The 17,017-nt window shown below is 38.3% G+C and overlaps 1 protein-coding gene across 4 annotated transcripts in view; it reads left to right on the forward strand.

Moving 5' to 3' along the window:
• The window catches only part of adcyap1r1a (ADCYAP receptor type Ia), a 30,482-nt gene extending 13,661 nt beyond the window's left edge, over positions 1-16,821 (forward strand). For 2 of the 4 annotated variants that reach the window (XM_087810958.1, XM_087810960.1), the window contains exons 3-15: positions 1,449-1,542; positions 3,706-3,816; positions 3,881-3,981; positions 4,068-4,165; positions 5,375-5,507; positions 9,122-9,275; positions 11,467-11,527; positions 12,120-12,189; positions 12,253-12,344; positions 13,104-13,187; positions 14,134-14,263; positions 14,336-14,377; positions 16,030-16,821. In XM_087810958.1, coding sequence (XP_087667084.1) covers positions 1,449-1,542; positions 3,706-3,816; positions 3,881-3,981; positions 4,068-4,165; positions 5,375-5,507; positions 9,122-9,275; positions 11,467-11,527; positions 12,120-12,189; positions 12,253-12,344; positions 13,104-13,187; positions 14,134-14,263; positions 14,336-14,377; positions 16,030-16,233 — 1,374 coding nt within the window. In that variant the 3' untranslated portion in view covers positions 16,234-16,821. The remainder of the gene's footprint in view (positions 1-1,448; positions 1,543-3,705; positions 3,817-3,880; positions 3,982-4,067; positions 4,166-5,374; positions 5,508-9,121; positions 9,276-11,466; positions 11,528-12,119; positions 12,190-12,252; positions 12,345-13,103; positions 13,188-14,133; positions 14,264-14,335; positions 14,378-16,029) is intronic. The other 2 variants (XM_087810961.1, XM_087810962.1) reach the window with 2 other exon arrangements.
• The last annotated feature ends 196 nt before the right edge of the window (positions 16,822-17,017 follow it).

Raw genomic sequence — 17,017 nt, forward strand, 5'->3', positions numbered from 1 at the left:
ACAACATGCAACACATGTCTCTTCGTTCCCTCCTGAAGAACATGCAACACAACATGCAACACATGTCTCTTCATTCCCTCCTGAAGAACATGCAACATAACATGTGTCTCTTCGTTCCCTCCTGAAGAACATGCAACACAACATGCAACACATGTCTCTTCGTTCCCTCCTGAAGAACATGCAACACAACATGCAACACATGTCTCTTCGTTCCCTCCTGAAGAACATGCAACACAACATGCAACACATGTCTCTTCGTTCCCTCCTGAAGAACATGCAACATAACATGCAACACATGTCTCTTCATTCCCTCCTGAAGAACATGCAACACAACATACAACACATGTCTCTTTGTTCCCTCCTGAAGAACATGCAACACAACATGCAACACGTGTCTCTTCATTCCCTCCTGAAGAACATGCAACATAACATGCAACACGTGTCTCTTCATTCCCTCCTGAAGAACATGCAACATAACATGCAACACATGTCTCTTTGTTCCCTCCTGAAGAACATGCAAAAATTACAAGAAACTTTATTTATATAATTAAATTAAATAATTAAAAGATATATATTTTGTTTATTTAAAACATTCTTTTAGTGACTTTAGCTGTTAGTTGTTAGCTGTAAGCTGTTAGCTGTAAACTGTTAGATGTAAGCTGTTAGCTGTTAGCTGTTAGCTGTTAGCTGTTAGCTGTAAGCTGTTAGCTGTAAGCTGTTAGCTGTAAACTGTTAGCTGATAGAAGTTAGCAGTTAGCAGTAAGCTGTTAGCTGTTAACTGTTAGCTGTAAGCTGTTAGCTGTTAGCTGTTAGCTGTTAGCTGTTAGCTGTTAGCTGTTTGCTGTCAGGTGTTAGCTTGCGGTGTTAAGTGCATAAATTAGCAACATGCTACGTGTTTTACAGCTTAATTATTCCTTTTTATTATTCTGAATATACTTTTATTGAGGGCCTGTTCTTGAACACAAAAAAAAAGCTTTTTGAATTTGTCGTCAACGCTTTTAATTTCAATTATTAAAGACTAATATTGAGGTAGATTAGCAAAGTCAGACCAATAAGTAAAAAATGATTGACAGGTAAAAGTGTCACTTTAATTGTTGCACCTAAATCCGAGTGTTGGTATTGAAAAGTATTCTTTCATCTACTTCTAATACACCTGTTTACATCGTTCGGGTCGGAGGTCAATCATCGCACGTGTCAAAGTTCTCGTTGATCTTCAGCCACCAGAGTAGCTGCTGTGCAGGTTGCCATGGTAACAGCCGAGCTTCTACCGGTCCTGGTGAGTCATGGTTCTGGACGACGTGGATTTATACCTTCAGATGCTGAAGTACAACAGAAGTGTTTTTTAAAAACGATCGGTTAATATTGACGATTGTCTTTTCTGTCGTAAATATTCATAACAATCTTGTGTTGTTGTGAACAAACCAGTACTAACGCAGTTTCTCCTCCAGGTGGCGTCGGAGTCCGAACACTGCATCATCAAGCGCGAGCACGAGAAATGCATGGAGAGGATTTTCTCGCACAATCCCAGCGAAGACGAACTGAGTGAGTGACACGTGTGACACGTGACGTTGAACCAGAAGAACACGTGTCTTCGTCCAGATCTTGTTTTCAGTGCAAACTGTGTTTGTTTGACAGCAGAGGCTCGTCCAGGAAATCAAACGCTGTGTTTGCAGAAATGAGAAAAAGAAGAAGTAGTTTGTCGTGAACATCGTAGAAGAAACGTCTTCAGTGATTGAGCTTCAGTTTAAAACACGTCTTAGAACCTCTTCATGTGTAACATATGAAGTTAGTATGTTTCATACGAGCAGAACTTTATCGACAACTGTCTTCACAAAGGTTTCTGGATTATTATCCTAAAAAATTAACACTATTTTGATGATTTTTTGTTGAAAACAAAGCTGTTTTTAGCAAATATTGAAGTCAAACCTGCTTAAGAGCAGGTGTAGGATCTGATACATGATGGATGGACTGGTGCATGAATAGATGGATGTGTGTCATGTGTGTGTGTGTTTGTGTGTGTCATGTGTGTGTGTGTTTGTGTGTGTGTATATGTGTGGGTATATGTGTGTATGTATGTTTGTGCATGTGTGTATGTGTGTGTATATGTGTGTGTGCGTATATGTGCGTGTGTGTGAGTGTGCGTGTGCATATGTAGATGTGTGTGCGCGTGTGAGTGTGTGTGGGTGTGCATATGTAGATGTGTGTGTGTGCGTGCTTGTGTGTATGTAGATGTGTGTGTGTGTGTATATATGTGGGTTTATGTAGATGTTTGTGTGTGTATATGTGTGTGTGTGTGTATATATTTGTGTGTGTATATGTATGTGTGTATGCATATGTGTGTGTATATATTTGTGTGTATATGTGTGTGTACATATATGTGTTTGTAATAAGTGTTAGTGTGGGGGGGTGTTCTGTGTATATGTGTGTGTCTGTATATGTATGTGTGTGTATATTTGTGTGTATATGTGTGTGTGTCTGAATATGTGTGTGTGTATATAAAAGTGTGTGAGTGTGTATAAGTGTGTGTGTGTGTGTGTATATAGGTGTCTATGTGTATATATATATGTGTGTGTGTGTGTTTATATGTCTGTATATATAAGTGTGTGTGTGTATGTGTGTATATATAAGTGTCTGTGTGTGTGTGTATATATATAAGTGTGTGTGTGCGTGTGTGTGTGTGTGTATATGTGTGTATATATAAGTGTGTGTGTGTGTATATAAGTGTCTGTGTGTGTGTATATATATGTGTGTGTATATGTGTGTGTGTGTGTATATATAAGTGTGTGTGTGTGTATATATATAAGTGTGTGTGTGTGTATATAAGTGTGTGTGTGTATATATAAGTGTGTGTGTGTGTGTGTATATGTGTGTGTGTGTGTGTATATATAAGTGTGTGTGTGTTTGTGTGTGAGTGTGTGTGTGTGTGTGTGTGTGTGTGTATATATAAGTGTGTGTGTGTGTGTATATATATAAGTGTGTGTCAGATGCTCTGGTTGCTCAGTTGGGCTCGTTCGGCTCAGGTTTGCCCTTTAAAAGGTAATTGGCTTCATGGCTTCATGGCTTCATGGCTTCATGTCTTCATGTCTTCATGTCTTCATGTCCGAGCAGACGAAGCCAAAACAGATTAAAAGCTTCTAGAATTGTTGATCAGGTCTGAACACAAACACATGTCTGCCCGCGTGCTCTTGAGCAAGTACATGTGAGAGAACAACACTCTTGAACTGATGTAAATAAAACCTCTTGTGTTATTAAACATATACAATATTGTTATTAGAACAACTAGATCTGAACCTTCATCTCATGTGATAAAAGTATTAAAATATACACTAAGATAAGTCAATATATTCATTTAAAACCAAACTTTATCATTTAATTATTTGTGTCTTTTTTTAAAAATTTAAAACGTGTATTTATTTGTTTCTACAAAAAGATAAATGTATAAATACTGGAATAAATATATAATAATAAATAAATGTTAACAGAATTTTTTAAAATAAATAAATACATTTTATTTGAATTTTTTACATTTATTTATTCATGTATTTATTAATAGTTTTGTAGTATTTATCGTAGTTTTTATGTTTTATAAATATAGACTTTTGAATGTTCAGTAGTAACTTAATTGAATTGTATTTTTCTTGTAGTGATTTAATTGAAGTTTCTAATATCTATGTATCAAATATATGGTGTGTGTCTCCTTTCCAGTGTGTCCCTGGATGTGGGACAACCTGACGTGCTGGCCGGCGGCGGGTCTGGGGAAGATGGTGGTCGTGAACTGTCCCGAGCTCTTCAACGACTTCATGGGTCCTGAGGACGGTGAGTCGCTCTCGTGACGTCATCACCGGTGCCCCGAGTGTCACGCGCGCGCGTGTGTCCGCAGAGATGGGGACCGTGAGTCGCAACTGCACCGAGGTGGGCTGGTCGGAACCGTTCCCGCACTACGTGGACGTCTGCCTCTTCTACGACAACGCCACCAACCCGGTACGACAGCGCCGCCTGGTGGCCGTCCACGTTACTGCCGCTGACTGCGTGTGTGTGTGTGTGTGCGTTGGTGCGTGTGACTGCAGGACATGTACTACGCGTCCGTCAAGGCTCTCTACACGGTGGGTTACAGCACCTCACTGGTGTCTCTGACGTCAGCCATGGTCATCCTGTGCAGGTTCAGGTGAGTCTGAAGGTTTCACTGAGGACTGAGAAAATGTTGATACACAATTGTTTTATCAGGGTTTTATAATTGTTTTCATCAATATTTTAGTTTAGTATTTGTTTTTTTTATCAATGTTGAATTTATTTTTGTTTTATCAGGGTTGTATTTAAGTATTTGTTTTATCAGGGTTGTATTTAAGTATTTGTTTTATCAGGGTTTTATTTTAGTAATTATATTTAATCAAGATTGTAATTAGTATTTGTTTTATCAGGGTTTTATTTTAGTAATTATATTTAATCAAGATTGTAATTAGTATATGTTTTATTAGGGTTTTATTTAAGTATTTGTTTTTATGAAGATTGTATTTTAGTATTTGTTTTATCGAGATTGTATTTTAGTAATTATTTTTTATCAAGATTGTATTTTAGTATTTATTTTTTATCAAGATTGTATTTTAGTATTTGTTTTATCAGGGTTTTATTTTAGTAATTATATTTAATCAAGATTGTAATTAGTATTTGTTTTATTAGGGTTTTATTTAAGTATTTGTTTTTATGAAGATTGTATTTTAGTATTTGTTTTATCGAGATTGTATTTTAGTAATTATTTTTTATCAAGATGGTATTTTAGTATTTGTTTTTTATCAAGATTTTATTTTAGTATTTGTTTTATCAACATTTTATTTTAGTATTTTTTTTATCAAGATTGTATTTTAGTATTTATTTTTTATCAAGATTGTATTTTAGTATTTGTTTTATCAGGGTTTTAGTTTAGTAATTATATTTAATCAAGATTGTAATTAGTATTTGTTTTATCAGGGTTTTATTTAAGTATTTGTTTTTATGAAGATTGTATTTTAGTATTTGTTTTATCAGGGTTTTAGTTTAGATGATCACTATATATCACTATATATCACTATATATCACTATATATCGTGATACCATCAACACACTCTTGACAAACAGCTCCAGACACATGTGTTACCAGCAGCTGCACAGAAAGAAAGAATCATTTGTATATTTTATCTTCTATTGATTACTTCTGTCTTAAAGATGTGTTTTCTCTGCAGTAACTTCAGTTATTGTTGACACGTGAAGACGCTCAGTGAGTTCATGAATAAACCTGTGAACGAGTGAAAAGAGGGAAACAAACTATGATTTAATGGACAGTGTTTCTCTGAAGGTTCTGTGATTTAAAGTGTGTTAATAAAGACTTGTGTGTGAGCAGGAAGCTTCACTGCACCAGGAACTTCATCCACATGAACCTGTTCGTGTCCTTCATGCTTCGAGCCATTTCTGTCTTCATCAAGGACGGCGTGTTGTTCGCGCAGGAGGACAGTGACCACTGCTTCGTCCAGACGGTCAGTGTGTGCGGACAGGAAGTAGAAATATACTGTGTCCGGACAGGAAGTAGAAATATACTGTGTCCGGACAGGAAGTAGAAATATACTGTGTCCGGACAGGAAGTAGACATATACTGTGGCTGAAACAGGAAGTAGAAATATACTGTGTCCGGACAGGAAGTAGAAATATACTGTGTCTGGACAGGAAGTAGAAATATACTGTGTCTAGACAGGAAGTAGAAATATACTGTGTCCGGACAGGAAGTAGAAATATACTGTGGCTGAGACACGTACGGAAGTATATGATCGAGATATTGATCCTTGATTTCTACTTTTAAATTCAAGCGACACATCACTACAACACACACACTGATGATACAATAGAGTCACACATCACAACAACACACACACACTGATGATACAATAGAGTCACACATCACTACAACACACACACACTGATGATACAATAGAGTCACACATCACAACACACTGATGATACAATAGAATCACACATCACAACACACACACACTGATGATACAATAGAGTCACACATCACAACAACACACACACACTGATGATACAATAGAGTCACACATCACTACAACACACACACACTGATGATACAATAGAGTCACACATCACAACAACACACACACACTGATGATACAATAGAGTCACACATCACAACACACACACACTGATGATACAATAGAGTCACACATCACAACAACACACACACACTGATGATACAATAGAGTCACACATCACTACAACACACACACACTGATGATACAATAGAGTCACACATCACAACAACACACACACACTGATGATACAATAGAGTCACACATCACAACAACACACACACACTGATGATACAATAGAGTCACACATCACAACAACACACACACACTGATGATACAATATAGTCACACATCACAACAACACACACACACTGATGATACAATAGAGTCACACATCACAACAACACACACACACTGATGATACAATAGAGTCACACATCACAACAACACACACACTGATGATACAATAGAGTCACACATCACAACAACACACACTGATGATACAATAGAGTCACACATCACAACAACACACACACTGATGATACAATAGAGTCACACATCACAACAACACACACTGATGATACAATAGAGTCACACATCACAACAACACACACACACTGATGATACAATAGAGTCACACATCACAACAACACACACACACTGATGATACAATAGAGTCACACATCACAACAACACATACACATGGATGATACAATAGAGTCACACATCACAACAACACACACACACTGATGATACAATAGAGTCACACATCACAACAACACACACTGATGATACAATAGAGTCACACATCACAACAACACACACACACTGATGATACAATATAGTCACACATCACAACAACACACACACACTGATGATACAATAGAGTCACACATCACAACAACACACACACACTGATGATACAATAGAGTCACACATCACAACAACACACACACTGATGATACAATAGAGTCACACATCACAACAACACACACTGATGATACAATAGAGTCACACATCACAACAACACACACACTGATGATACAATAGAGTCACACATCACAACAACACACACTGATGATACAATAGAGTCACACATCACAACAACACACACACACTGATGATACAATAGAGTCACACATCACAACAACACACACACACTGATGATACAATAGAGTCACACATCACAACAACACATACACATGGATGATACAATAGAGTCACACATCACAACAACACACACACACTGATGATACAATAGAGTCACACATCACAACAACACACACTGATGATACAATAGAGTCACACATCACAACAACACACACACACTGATGATACAATAGAGTCACACATCACAACAACACACACACACTGATGATACAATAGAGTCACACATCACAACAACACACACACACACACTTATGTATGTTCATGTTTATTTCAAGTCTAGTCTCTCCACAAACATGTGTTCAGATCTAAGGTTGTTACTCTGACACTCGCAGCTCTTTCCTGCTTCATTTCCACCTTTGAAGAAACTTCAAACAAATGCAAATTGACTGAAAGAAGCAAAAAACAAAAGTGTATTTAAAGAGAATCAGGTTTGATTTCACGTCAGAACAAGAGGTTTGTAGAAACATTATGATTAATAACTGTCTTTAAAATCATTAATGACTTGATGTCACCATGGAAACACCTCATGGTCACATGTGTCCACCTGGTCATGTGATTGGAGGTGATGATGATGATGATGATGATGAAGATGAGGATGAAGATGATGAAGATGATGATGATGATGAGGATGAGGACGAGGATGAGGATGAAGATGAGGATGAGGATGAGGATGAGGATGATGATGATGATGAGGATGAGGATGAGGATGAGGATGATGATGATGATGATGATGATGATGATGATGATGAAGATGGTGATGAGGATGAGGATGAGGATGATGATGAAGATGAAGATGATGATGATGAGGATGAGGATGAGGATGAGGATGAGGATGAGGATGATGATGAGGATGATGATGATGATGATGATGAAGATGGTGATGAGGATGATGATGAAGATGAAGATGAAGATGATGATGATGAGGATGAGGATGAGGATGAGGATGAGGATGAGGATGAGGATGAGGATGATGATGAAGATGAAGATGAAGATGAGGATGAGGATGAGGATGAGGATGAGGATGATGATGAAGATGAAGATGAAGATGAGGATGAGGATGAGGATGATGATGAGGATGAGGATGAGGATGAGGATGAGGATGAGGATGAGGATGAGGATGATGATGAAGATGAAGATGAAGATGATGATGAGGATGAGGATGAGGATGAGGATGATGATGATGATGATGATGATGATGAAGATGGTGATGAGGATGATGATGAAGATGAAGAGGATGAGGATGAGGATGAGGATGAGGATGAGGATGAGGATGATGATGATGATGATGATGATGATGATGATGATGATGAAGATGGTGATGAGGATGATGATGAAGATGAAGATGATGAGGATGAGGATGAGGATGAGGATGAGGATGATGATGAAGATGAAGATGAAGATGAGGATGAGGATGAGGATGAAGATGGTGATGAGGATGATGATGAAGATGAAGATGATGATGAGGATGATGATGATGATGAGGATGATGATGAAGATGAAGATGAAGATGAGGATGAGGATGAGGATGAGGATGATGATGAAGATGGTGATGAGGATGATGATGAAGATGAAGATGAAGATGAGGATGAGGATGAGGATGATGATGATGATGATGATGATGATGATGATGAAGATGATGAAGATGATGATGAAGATGATGATGAGGATGATGATGATGATGATGATGATGATGATGATGATGATGATGATGATGATGATGATGATGATGGTGATGATCATGAAGATGATCATGAAGATGAAGATGATGATGATGAAGATAATGATGACGATGACGATGAAGATGAAGATGAAAATGAAGATAATGATGACAATGATAATGGTGATGATGATGATGAAGATGTTGTCCTCTGCTGCAGGTGGCGTGTAAAGCCGTCATGGTCTTCTTCCACTACTGCGTCATGTCCAACTACTTCTGGCTCTTCATCGAGGGCTTGTATCTGTTCACGTTGCTGGTGGAAACCTTCTTCCCCGAGAGACGCTACTTCTACTGGTACACCATCGTAGGCTGGGGTGAGTGTCGGACCCCTTCAGCACTGTAGGACTCATGTAGGTGGAGACCCTCACTGAGAGAAGATGACCACTCCAGAGGAACCAGAGGAACCAGAAGATTTACAGACCACATGACTCTTGAAGAAGTCGTAACTGCTTTCATTAGTTTTGAAAACAAAATATATCCAAACATTAGCTTTAAAAGCTGCTGGACTCACTGTATCCTCTCGTCCTCAGTCGTAACTGCTTTCATTCGTTTTCAAACCAAAATATGTCCAAACATCAGCTTTAAAAGCTGCTGGACTCACTGTATCCTCTCGTCCTCAGTCGTAACTGCTTTCATTAGTTTTCAAACCAAAATATGTCCAAACATAAGCTTTAAAATCTACTGGACTCACTGTATCCTCTCGTCCTCAGCCGTAACTGCTTTCATTTGTTTTCAAACCAAAATATGTCCAAACATCAGCTTTAAAAGCTGCTGGACTCACTGTATCCTCTCGTCCTCAGTCGTAACTGCTTTAATTTGTTTTCAAACCAAAATATGTACAAACATCAGCTTTAAAAGCTGCTGGACTCACTGTATCCTCTCGTCCTCAGCCGTAACTGCGTTCATTTGTTTTCAAACCAAAATATGTACAAACATCAGCTTTAAAAGCTGCTGGACTCACTGTATCCTCTCGTCCTCAGTCGTAACTGCGTTCATTTGTTTTCAAGCCAAAATATGTCCAAACATCAGCTTTAAAAGCTGCTGGAGTCACTGTATCCTCTCGTCCTCAGTCGTAACTGCTTTCATTTGTTTTCAAACCAAAATATGTCCAAACATCAGCTTTAAAAGCTGCTGGAGTCACTGTATCCTCTCGTCCTCAGTCGTAACTGCGTTCATTTGTTTTCAAACCAAAATATGTACAAACATCAGCTTTAAATGCTGCTGGACTCACTGTATCCTCTCGTCCTCAGTCGTAACTGCGTTCATTTGTTTTCAAACCAAAATATGTCCAAACATCAGCTTTAAAAGCTGCTGGAGTCACTGTATCCTCTCGTCCTCAGCCATAACTGCTTTCATTTGTTTTCAAACCAAAATATGTCCAAACATCAGCTTTAAATGCTGCTGGACTCACTGTATCCTCTCGTCCTCAGCCATAACTGCTTTCATTTGTTTTCAAACCAAAATATGTCCAAACATCAGCTTTAAAAGCTGCTTGACTCACTGTATCCTCTCGTCCTCATCCGTAACTGCTTTCATTTGTTTTCAAACCAAATTATGTCCAAACATCAGCTTTAAAAGCTACTGGACTCACTGTATCCGCTCGTCCTCAGTCGTAACTGCTTTCATTTGTTTTCAAACCAAAATATGTCCAAACATCAGCTTTAAAAGCTGCTGGACTCACTGTATCCTCTCGTCCTCAGTCGTAACTGCTTTAATTTGTTTTCAAACCAAAATATGTACAAATATCAGCTTTAAAAGCTGCTGGACTCACTGTATCCTCTCGTCCTCAGCCGTAACTGCGTTCATTTGTTTTCAAACCAAAATATGTACAAACATCAGCTTTAAAAGCTGCTGGACTCACTGTATCCTCTCGTACTCAGTCATCATTCTTTCTTTAGCAGCGGAGGACGTAATGACTGCTGCCATCTAGCGGCCGGAAGATTAATTGCGACACAAAAAAGAAGAAACACTATAAATATTCAAATGTAAATTTAAATTAAAAAAATGAATTATTTTATTTTAAACCGCTTTATTGAATTATAAACTGTCCAATAACTATGATAAAAATAAAATGAAAGCCAAAAATAATAATAATAATCTTACCATATATGGTTTGTGAGAAAGAAAAAAAAGTTGGCAATGTTTAAGTTAATCTATCGTTTCACACTTTTAGAAATATTGTGTTTTTATAAGGAACGTTTATCTCTTGGAAAACAAACCCAATTTACACGTGACTTTAATGTGTTTTATTTTCACTGAAGGTGTGACAAACAAACAAACAAAACCAACGTTGAGTTCATGAAAATTAAACCAAAAAACTCTGAATCAGCAACAAGATGATAAAAGCTTGTGTTTACATGTTTTAAACTAGTGAGTGAACGTCACGAAAATACTTTCTTGAGAAGAGTCACAGTCACTAATGTTACTCCTTCAAAATAAAAGACCCTTCAGACGATCTCTGAAACACAAACCTGTTGTGATCGATCTTGTGGTTCTGACTCACAGGAACTCCGACCATCTGCGTGACGGTCTGGGCGGTTCTGAGGCTTCACTTCTACGACACCGGGTGAGTCCGGGCGCCGGTACCGGCAGCATCGTAACCATCGTAGACATGTTGAGCAGGAACGCTGGAGAACATACCTCTGCCAAGGAGATTATTTAAGGCTTGTTTTTATCCGTAAATTGTTCTAATAAATATAACATTTATTGTTTTTATCACCTGCTGCTCCTTTAAAAATACTCGAAATAAAAAAAATCACATGATTGTAAAACAAGTTTATGCTCGCTAAGTAAGATAGCTAAATGCTAAGACTTAATTTCTGGTTAATTTATACATTTTAATGGTCATTTTTAGTGTAGTTTTGAATCTTAATTATCATCTTAATGTAACAGAGTGAATATTTGTGGATAAAACCAAACGTTTTCTTTCATTCCTTTCATGCAAAAACACAACAACAAACAGGAACCCGATCTACTTCCGTTTTGATCCCTTCAAAATAAAACAGCGGAAGTAACCATTAACACACAAGCGAGGGCCCGGAAGTTCCTCGCATTAATATCTCAGTTCAGAACCTTCGTTCAGTGTCTCCAGCTTTGTGTTGTTGGTGACGTTTGTCGACGTTCTGTCTTCGTTTGTTGACGTTCTGTCTTCGCTTCAGATGCTGGGACACGAACGAGAACACCGCCCTCTGGTGGGTGATCAAGGGACCCGTCGTGGCCTCAATCATGGTAGAGACGGATCCCTCCTGTGACGTCATCGACGTTCCTCACGTGTCCTCTCGATGTTTGTAGATTAATTTCGTACTTTTCGTGGGAATCATCATCATCCTGGTGCAGAAGCTGCAGTCGCCGGACATCGGAGGAAACGAGTCCAGTATTTACCTGTGAGTCAAAGAAACGACCTGCAGACTCACCTGTCAATCATCGCACTTTGAACTCTTTTCTGGAGAATCATTTCAATTGATGTCCATTTAAATTATACTATTTATATCTTTATATATAATGTTTTATCTCTTAATTCTTATTTATTATTATATTTTACAGTTTCAGATGTTGAACGAGTCATGAAATAATAGTTTTATAAGTTTATTTTCATTTAAAATCATGAATTACGTTGATTTTAAACGCGTCAGTAAACAAGTGTTTAAACCAGTAGTATCTACAGTGGCCACTGTGTGGCGCACTAACAGGTATTCAGGGCGAGAGAAAAAGAAACATATTTATAAAGATGACATCGTGTCATAGTTGTCCAGGTGTCCCTGAACGCACCACGGTGTTTATTCAAACAGGAAACAAGTCGTTTTTTTAAATAGTGTCTTTTGTTTTAAAACAGTTTGTTGATAAAGTTGTTGTTTTATAATTATTAATGTAGTTGTTATATAATAATTATTATTAATTTCGCTTCTTGGGTTAAGTTAAGTAAATACTTTCTTAAGTTAATACTTAAGTTAAGTGTTTGTGTTTAAGTCATTTAAGTCAATAATGAGGAAACGAAGGTCAAAGGTCGTCACTAAAATCTTGCTGATGTTGCTGAGACCCGTGTGTGTGTGTATGTGTGTGTGTGTGTGAGCTAGTGTGTCGTGTGCGACTGTGTGTCCGTGTCCCTAAAGTCTTGTGTTACTGTGTGTCTTTGTGTTGTGTAGCAGCTGTGCTCAGAAATGCTTCAGTGATTCGACTCAAGCTGTTCAGCATTCGTGCAGGATGTCAGAGTTATCCACCATCACACTGTAAGTGTGTCCACGTCTGTGTGTGTGTGTGTGTGTGTGTGTGCGTGCGTGTGTGTGTGTGTGTGTGTGTGTGTGTGTGTGTACTATATATGTGTGTGTGTGTGTCGACAGGATATATGTGTGCATGTGTATGCAGTATATGTATGTGTGTGTGTGTGTAGACAGTATGTGTGTGTGTGTGTGTGTGTGTGTGTGTAGTATATGTGTGTGTTTGTGTGTGTGTGTGTATGTGTGTATACAGTATATATGCATGTTTGTGTGTCTCGTATTGTGAGGTCAGAAATTAACTCTGAGCAACATCTGGACAAACACACAAACATGCAAATATACTGTATAGAAGCACACATGTGTATACACACACGTACACAAATTATAAACACAAATACACACACCCTTGCATACACTCACACACACACACACACACACACACACATATATATATATATATTTACACACAAATATGTACACACACTGACACACACTTGACACTCATAAAAACATACAGTACTCAACAACATATAAACACAGATATAGACACACGCACATAAACACACAGATATACACACACAAATACACACACAAATACACACACACACAAAACAGGATTTAAAAAAATTCCATCATAAAATAAATCTAAACGTTTCTTTGAAATTTCAATTCGAATCAAATCTATAACTATTTACACTTTAAATACACAACACACACATGTGTGCTGCTTGTTAAATAATTGTTGTGACTTTGTGTCTTTTTTTGTGTGTGTTTTTGTGTGTTTCCATCACGACAATAGTTACAAATGTTTTCTTTTCTTCGCTGACGACGACAATATTTATTTATTATTTATATTTATGATAAACAAAAATATGTTTCTGTGCGTGTGTGTTTGTGTGTGTACATGTGTGTTTGTGTGTGTTCATGTGTGTGTACATCTGTGTGTGTGTGTGTGCAGGCGTCTGGCTCGCTCCACTCTTCTGCTCATCCCTCTGTTCGGGATCCACTACACTGTGTTTGCGTTCTCGCCTGAAGAAGTCAGCAAGAGGGAGCGTCTGGTGTTTGAACTCGGCCTCGGATCCTTCCAGGTCAGGACTCTCTCAGGGTGACCTTGACCTTGACCTTGACCTTGACCGTGACCTCTTGTCTTCTTACCTCAGGGCTTCGTGGTCGCTGTGCTCTACTGCTTCCTGAACGGAGAAGTAAGAATCTGCTTCTGTCATCATTTAAGAATTAAGTTTAAAAAAAAGATTTCTTAAGGAAATTATCATGTTCCGTTTCTGTCCAGCAGGTGGCGCTGTTTGTTTTTGAAAGTCAATGTTTTTACCATTTTTTTCGGGTTCTTTGAGAAAATTTGCAGACAAGGTTTTTGGTGATGCGTTCACTGTCACACTTATTATCGTCAGGTGTTTATATAAAAATAAATAATAATAATAATCATTCATAAGTTTAATTCAATGTAATTTAATGTGCAATTAACAAGTTCACCACAAGATGTCAGTGTTTCTCGCAAACTAAAAGTCAACGTTCGAGTGAAACATAAGATTTTTTGACATGTTTTTGCTTCAGATGAAAGTTTTTAAAACGAACTTAGATCTGATGTTTGAAGATCAGTCACATGATCGTCTGTGTGCACATGATTGGCTGCTGACTTTTTTATTATATTATATTATTATTTAAAATGATAAAACGTAGATTTGTTTAAAACATTTTTTAATGTGGTCCCTTTTTTCAAGAATTCTATTTTCTTTTAAATAATTACATTTAAAAAATCTATATTGAAAGGTTGAATTATGTTTTCTTTTTTTAAATAATTGAATTAAACAATTGTAATGTTTGTTTTTAAATGAATGCATTTGTTTTAACATAGAGTTTAATATTCGAATTAATAACGATTCAACATTTAAATTTCTAAATATACATTCTTTAAAATTCAATGTAAAAATGTTGGTATAATAAACTATATGAAATGATATAAATAAAAGTATTTTTCTATCATAATAGAGTCTCCAGACCAAACCAACAGAGCCACTGGATCCAACTTTCAGCCAATCGTTCGACGGACGACTCGCTCGGTGCTCTGTTGGTTTGGTCTGGTGGTCTTTTTATATTGAATTTAAAAGACTACGAAATGAAAAATATTGATATTATACAATTTAATTTTTGGATTCTTGGAATAAGATTATCAAACTCTATGTGTAAAATAAATTCAATGTTTTAAAATTAAAATATTGAATATAAACAAATTAAACCTTTCGATATAGAAACTATTGAATTTCTTTCCTCAACAAATAGTGAAATGCTTAAAAAAAACACCAACAAATGACACGTCACTCACTCGCTCACTCACTCACTCACTCACTCGCTCACTCACTCACTCACTCACTCCCTCCCTCCCTCCCTCCCTCACTCACTCACTCACTCACTCACTCACCCACCCACCCACCCACTCACTCACCCACCCACTCACTCACTCACTCACTCACTCATTCACTCACCCACTCACGCACTCACTCACCCACCCACCCACTCACTCACTCACTCACTCACTCACTCACTCACTCACTCACTCACTCACTCACCCACCCACTCACTCACTCACTCACTCACTCACTCACTCACTCACTCACTCACTCACTCACTCACTCACTCACCCACCCACCCACCCACCCACTCACTCACTCACTCACTCACTCACTCACTCACTCTCTCCCTCCCTCCCTCCCTCCCTCACTCACTCACTCGCTCACTCACTCACTCACTCACTCACTCGCTCACTCACTCACTCACTCGCTCACTCACTCGCTCACTCACTCACTCACTCGCTCACTCACTCGCTCCCTCACCTGTGCAGGTGCAGTCGGAGATCAAGAGGAAGTGGCGCAGCTGGACCGTCAACCGTTACTTCGCCGTGGACCTGAAGCAGCAGCGACACCCGTCCCTGGCGAGCAGTGGCGTCAACGGAGGAACTCAACTGTCCATCCTCAGCAAGAGCAGCTCGCAGATCCGCATGTCCAGCCCTCTGGCCGAGAGCGCCAACGTCAGCCTGCCCACCTGAGCCCACCTGAGCCCACCTGAGCCCACCTGAGCCGCCGGCGCCCGCCTCAGCCAATCACAGCCAAAGTCCCCCCCCCCCCCCCCCCGAGAGCGTTCAACCACAAACACGTCAAACGTCAGATCCGACCCTGAAATCTCGACACTTTCTACTCCGGCGTCGCCGCTGTGATGTCATCGACCCTCGGCTGACGACCTTCGACCTTGTACAGACGTTAGTGTTTCCTCCTTTTCTACGACCAGCCGTGAGTACAGAGTATGTCAAAAATATCCTAAAGAAAACGTGTACATAGTTTCGATGTCAGCTGTTTGTCGTCGTGGTGATCGATCGTTGACCCGGAGTCCGCATCTGTAGAGTGACCCTTGACCCCCCGGGGTCAGACGACGAGCGCGGCGATGACCCGACGAGATGTAGCCGTTCGTCGCGTGACATCCGTTCTTTTTGTCGTTTATCGTCAACAACACGTAGAATTTATCAGTGACGCCAGAATATTCAGTTTAACTTTATAAATACTTTGTTTTTTAATGTTTTTTGAATAATTCAATGTAATATTTTGTTTGTTCAAAGGTTGAATTTGTTTTTTAAATGTTGAAAAACTAACATGTAATGTATTTACTTGTTTTACACAGAGTTTGATTTTCTAATTCTAATAATTAAAAAAAAAAACATTTGCTTAACTTTTTTATTTCATAGTTTTTTAAATTCATTATAAAAATGTTGATTTAAAAGATAGATTTTTGAATTATATATAAAAATATATATATTTGAATGATTGGAATTAATAGTA

The sequence above is a fragment of the Callionymus lyra genome, chromosome 16, assembly GCF_982586985.1.
Source record: "Callionymus lyra chromosome 16, fCalLyr1.hap1.1, whole genome shotgun sequence".
Classification (NCBI taxonomy): Eukaryota; Metazoa; Chordata; class Actinopteri; order Syngnathiformes; family Callionymidae; genus Callionymus; species Callionymus lyra.